Source organism: Molossus molossus, unplaced genomic scaffold (assembly GCF_014108415.1).
Source record: "Molossus molossus isolate mMolMol1 unplaced genomic scaffold, mMolMol1.p scaffold_m16_p_21, whole genome shotgun sequence".
Classification (NCBI taxonomy): domain Eukaryota; kingdom Metazoa; phylum Chordata; class Mammalia; order Chiroptera; family Molossidae; genus Molossus; species Molossus molossus.
In genome coordinates, this window is record NW_023425357.1 from 3,727,091 (window position 1) to 3,733,090 (window position 6,000).

Here is a 6,000-nt window from a genome sequence, read left to right on the forward strand (position 1 = left end):
AGCTACACATACATATATACTTTACATATTTTATACTACACTATATTAATGCATACATATTATATACATTATATATACATGTATATCTGTACACGTAGTTACACATATACAAGGTGTGGAAAAAGTGGGATTACAATTTTTCTAATAGAAACTAATACAATAAGAAATAGAAATACAAGAATAAACTCTGTTTCTTGTACTCACAACTTTCAACCTACTTATATCCAACCCTGTATTGACTACTATAATAATACTACATTTCTGTATCTACAATTATGTCAAGAAATATTCATCCATATATCCATATTTTTCACCTGGTAAATACATCTACCATTGTAGGTATTTATGATTATATTAAAAAATAAATCCATAAAAGAATAAATAGAAGAACCATTTCAAGTGATGATTGAAATGCAAAACCCCAGAGATGAGAGATCTGGGTGAATGGGGTGAAGGACACACTGCCCCAGACTTTCACCCCTTTGTGCTACTGACTTTCAGGAGCCCCCTGACACCAATTTCTCCTGTGTGAATGATGGGTCCAGGCTGTTGAAAACGTGGGAACTCTCATGTGGAGGAAAATAAGCTTACAGGGTCTTGAGACTCAGACTGAACACAGATCACACAGCACTGAATCATTTCTGGATTGACATCATTTTTACACTCTGTCTGAGCATATGGGCTCAGATAACTCTTACCAAGGTGACAGATCAGGTTGTGAATTAAGACGTCACAGGGTCACAGGTATCAAGAGGCACTGGGAGCCCTGGGTTGACATCAGAATCCGGGAGATTTGGGTCTTCCCTGACCTCTGTGACCTCTTACCCACAATTCTTATCTTTCCATCCCCAAGACTACACAGTGGAGAATCTCATCCGGATGGGCGTGGCTGGATTGGTCCTGGTGGTCCTGGGGGTGCTGCTATTTCAGGCTCGGAACAGCCCGGGAAGGATCCATGATGCAGCCATGACTTAAACGCAAGAGGGAACAATGCACCGTTCAGAGTGGGGAGCCTTGCAGCACATCTGATGATCCCAGAATGTGGTGAATGAGCATCTGGACCACAGCTGGGAAACTCTCTGCTGGGAATGTCCAGGGGAGGAGAGGTGCAGAGGAGGTTTGGGTGCAGGACAGCAGGTGCCCTGTTCCTGTGGAGGACGCCTCCCCCATCAGACTGTGGTGCTCCCCCTCCCTGTCATCGCTGACTCTCCTCCACTGCCCTCTGTTCTCCCCTATGATGTGAGGGTCCATCCCACATGGCTGGTTTGGATTCACATCTATGCACCCTTCATGCTGGATCACAGTCATACACACACAGTGTGGTGCCATCATAACACTGGGTTTGTTTAAGAAACATAAAGAACAAACTCCTTTTTTTTACTTTATTGGCTTTAGAGAGAGGAAGGGAGGGAGAGAGAGAGAGAAATATCAATGAGAGAGAACATCGATTGGCTGCCTTCTGGATGCCCCCCACTGGGGAGCGGGCCCACAACCTAGGCATGTGCCCTGCCCAGGAATCAAACCAGCGACTTCTTGGTGCATGGGTCAACGCTCAACCACTGAGCCACACTGGCTGGACAAGAACAAACTCCTTAAAAATAAATAAATAAAAGTCCTGCTACCTGCTACCTGTGGTTGTGGGTCCAACCTACTGCAGGTCTCCCTTCCTCCTCCCTCTGTCACATGGCTTCTTCCTTTTATCCTTAGGACCTCAGTTCACCTAGATTTCAGGCAGTTCTGAGTGACAGTTGTCCTGTAGTTAAGCTGCAACTTTGCTGTGGGTGGGAGAGGATCTGAATGCGGCATCTACCTACTCTGCCACCTTGACCAGAATTCTTAATGTTTGATAACGAACCATCTTAAACTTTGCCCCCATTTTATTGAAGTTATGCATACATTTCATTTTTCTTTTCATTTTTCCTAATCATCACCCGAGGACATTTCTCTATTTATCTTCAATCACACTAGGAGGGAGAGAGAGAGAGAGAGAGAGAGAGAGAGAGAGAGAGAGAGAGAAAGAAACATTAACATAGAAAGACATATCAACTGGATGTTTCCCGCACGACCCCGACCAGGGCCGGGGATGAACTGCAACCGAGGTACGTGCCCTTGACTGGAATTAAACCCGCGACTCATTGGTCCATGGGCCGACCCTCTACCACTGAGCAAAACCAGCCAGTGTCATCCATTTCATTTTAAATAGTTGCTTTGTAATCATCCAGACCAGCTTTGAAATGATTGAGATTTATTTGTTTTGTATCATTTCATCAATCAGTTTGGAGGTTATATGTGCATTTCCAATCTGGATAGTACCAACATTGTTAATATTGGTATTTCTAGTTATAATTTTGAACCGTTTTTGACTCATTCTCTCCTTTAGGCAAAAAGAAGTCATCCCACATTAGTTGAACTCCTTGGGCCTAACTTAAAAATCTCTGTGTTTATGTCTCACACATATACACACACACTCCTAATATTTTCGAACCTTTCTTAAATTTAAATGTATATGGGAATGTATGTACAAATACACTTTTTCTACATTTATTTGTTTTGCCATTAGTTTTCTCACTTTTTACCTCACTGTCTCTACCTTTTGTCTATGGTACAGTTGGGTTAATGACTATTTATTTTGCTTTTAGTGAGTGTGTAAACAATAAAATATTTGAGACCTTGTATGTCTGAAAATGGTTGTATGCATGAACATGGACAATGAAGCTGGGGATGGGGCGGGGGCAAGCAGAGAATGGTGTCAAGGGAGTAAAATGACAAATATATGTAACAAAAAATAATAAGAAAAAAGATACTTGATACTTTTCCTTATTTCCAATAGAGGATATAATTCCAATGCAAGGAGGGGGATATTCTCTGATGGTTAAGGATCAACGCCCAAAACCCTCCTCATCTCTACTGAAGATGAAACCTGCTGTGGTGAATTTCACACATGAGACAGAGTTTGTGAATGTCAGATGGGCCCCATTTGTTATGCTAATTAACATCTGCCCTCAGACATTTTCACCATGGCCTTTTAATATAAATGTGGGTGAGTCTAGAATTCTTTCTTCACAATTCAGTATTTGAATATACTTCCCCCTTAACTTTTGGCATTATTTTTCTGCTTAACTGTGAATTCCCATCAATTTCCCCCTCTTGCCCTGAATATGGGGACACACATTTCATGTATACATTCATGCACCCTGGCCCTGCATGTTCCCCACACTTCTCTGTAAAATACACAACCATAGACCTCTAGGACTGTAGCAGACGTCATCCTCACTGCTTTCCCCCTGAACCTCACACTACCCTTTGGTCTCTCTCTCTCTCTCTTCTAATTTTTCATTCCAGTCTCTCTGCATTCTACAATATTTCCCCAACGTTGTCTTCCGATTTTATAATTGTATCTTCAGCTGTATCTTCTCCCTGTTGGAAAGAGTATCTTGAGTGTGCTAAATCAAGTTATTTTTATTTTGGGGACTTTTGACCTCTAAGATATTTGCATAATTCATTACTAAAATGTCACGTTCTTCTCTCATATAACCCCTATGGTTGTGCAAGAATTTCTAATTTCTCTTTTATTTTATCAGACATTTGAACATTCTTGAATTAAAATGACTTCCATGTGTTTCCAGAGCTCTGTTTCCTTGGACATAATAACTCCCACTGTGACGCTGTAGACACTCTTCCATAGCATCGTGTCTTCACTACGACTGCACATTTACAGGAATCTCCAACCTTTTATGTTCCCATGCTCACAGGTAGTTCTGACACACACTGAAAATCGCCTCTGTATTCAAGAAGAAGCGTATTATACAGTTGAGGAAGGACAGGAGAACTCCTCGTGCTTCTGAATCTCAGATTTTCCAGGTGCAATAGCTAATTCTACATCTTCCTACCCCTGCTGATTGAATCAGACAGATCTCTGCTCTTCCTCTCTCTCACCTTCCCTCCTGGCCCATCAAAGCCCATTTTCTGCAGAGGGATAGCTGAGCAAAACCACTTGGGTCAGCCTCTTGTTGGCAGTGGTAGTAGTAGTAGTAGTACAAGTGAGTGGATCCCAGAACACGTCAGAATCTTTTACTTTGGGATTTTTCCTGCCTGGGAAAGGCTGAAATGGATCATCCAGTTGAAAGAGATGTGGAGAATCCAGCTTGTGGATGGGTCTCTTCCCAGATGGAGTTGAGCAGGGCCTTTGGGGGCAGGGCTGGGGGTGCATCTTCACTGTTGACTGACACTTTCTGAAGCACATTTTGTGTAATACTGACAATACTGACAAAGCTCCATTGGGCTAACTAAAAGGATCCTCATTCTTGATCTATCACAATATGTTGAAATCAGCAAAACCATCCTCAAATGATTCACTTCCAAAAACCGAAGCAAAGAGGTCTGTGGCCCAACAACAACTGTTCCTCCGTGAGCAATGGGATCACTGGGCTTCAGTGTTTCTAATGATGATTCACGGCTGTCGCTGGCTGCAGCGAAAGGGTCAATACTCATGAGGGCAACGGAGAGTAGAAGATTGCTTGAAGGAACAGTCCGAAGTAAATGGATCTGAATCTTTGGCAGATTCCTTTCCAAATAGATCAATTTCCAAAAGGATCATCTTTAAAAGGATCACGGCCAACAGAGAAATCACACTGGAAAAAATACAGTTATGTATCTGCATCTGGTTCTCTCGGTGAACTTGATTCTTCAGTCCATGGATCTTCCTCTTCTGAGTGTCTGTCACTTAAATTCAGAACAAACTTTTCACTGGCAGCTGCAGTCACCATTATGTTTTCATGTGTCGACCAGAAGGCAGCATCTCAGGAAGACTTCCTGCCTAGACCCCAGGCTGCTCTGGCCTTCAGTGGGCTCGTCTAGGTTGGCTGTGTCTCTGCAGCCTGTAAGGAGGCAGAGTCAGTTCGTGGCACCATTGACAAGAACGCTGGGTGGCTCCCGCTCCAGCTCCACGGATCACTGAGAGTTGCCAGCTCTCTCATGTGCATCACTCTCATGGGCATCGACCTGATCTCTGCTGTGAACCGAGCAGGTGCTGCTGAGCAGGTCCAAGCTGCTCCTCCCACAACCGTGCTGGGCCCACAGAGATGACGGAAGGGGAGCCTCACACTCCTTAACTCCTGGACAAACCCAAGTCAGACTAGAAGGGATTGGATCTGTCACACACACACACACACACACACACACACACACACACGCACGGCATGTGACTCAGTGCTACCTGTGGGCTAAGACTGAGGTCAGAGATGGCAGTGTCCATCCCAACATGTGGGGGGGGGGGGAACCTGTTTCAACGTTCCCCTTGAGTCCTGATCCCCTCCCTGCTGTGATGACATCAGGATCTCTCTCCTGTCCACACAGAGTGGAAAACTCCACACGGATGACCCCGGTCTATACCCAGGCACCGGTGGCCACTCAACTCTGACCTCTCCTGTCTGTACCAGTTCCCTCTCCTTTTGGGGCAAATTCACTTCCTTGTTGTGCATTGAGCATGGCCCCATATTTCAGAAATACTGTACAGAGCCTTTCTCAGATGAGGAGCAGGTGAGGGTTCTTCAGTGGGTCTAGCATCGTCCATGTTTTGTGGATTTTCAACAATACCTCTCATGCCTCACCTCTCGCGCCTTAGGCAGGTGTGGAAATGAACAAGGAGGGCTCCCTCCATGTCCCGGGGCCGAGGACTCCACAACCACTCTCAGGCCCTGGGATCCTGACAACCTGCTGCAGGTGGGGACACGGAGACTCAGGAAACTGCGCGTTGATGCTTTAGGTCACACCAGATATGGGCCATGGAGGAGTCATTCCATAAGCATGTTTTATTCCCCAAATCAGAGCAATGACACTCGTACTGTCCACTAAACATGAAGACAAGGTCACAGGACAAGGAGAGGGGAACTTCCCAAGGGGCAAGGGTGCTGAGGGGCAGGAATGACTCACAGGCTTCTTCCCGCACTGATGGGATGGGTGCTGTGGTCAGAAAGGGAGCTCACCAGGGGCTGAGAGGAA

The 6,000-nt window shown here is 44.9% G+C and overlaps 2 protein-coding genes and 1 pseudogene across 3 annotated transcripts in view; 2 read left to right on the forward strand and 1 right to left on the reverse strand.

Moving 5' to 3' along the window:
* LOC118639337 (leukocyte immunoglobulin-like receptor subfamily A member 2) overlaps window positions 1–1,463 on the forward strand; it is a 462,866-nt gene extending 461,403 nt beyond the window's left edge. For both annotated transcript variants that reach the window (XM_036275708.1, XM_036275707.1), the window contains one exon: window positions 854–1,463. In XM_036275708.1, coding sequence (XP_036131601.1) covers window positions 854–975 — 122 coding nt within the window. In that variant the 3' untranslated portion in view covers window positions 976–1,463. The remainder of the gene's footprint in view (window positions 1–853) is intronic.
* Window positions 1–6,000, forward strand: part of LOC118639326 (leukocyte immunoglobulin-like receptor subfamily A member 6) — a 154,905-nt gene that overhangs the window by 48,174 nt on the left and 100,731 nt on the right. The gene's annotated exons all lie outside the window — the stretch shown is intronic.
* LOC118638820 lies at window positions 3,803–5,487 on the reverse strand (annotated as a pseudogene).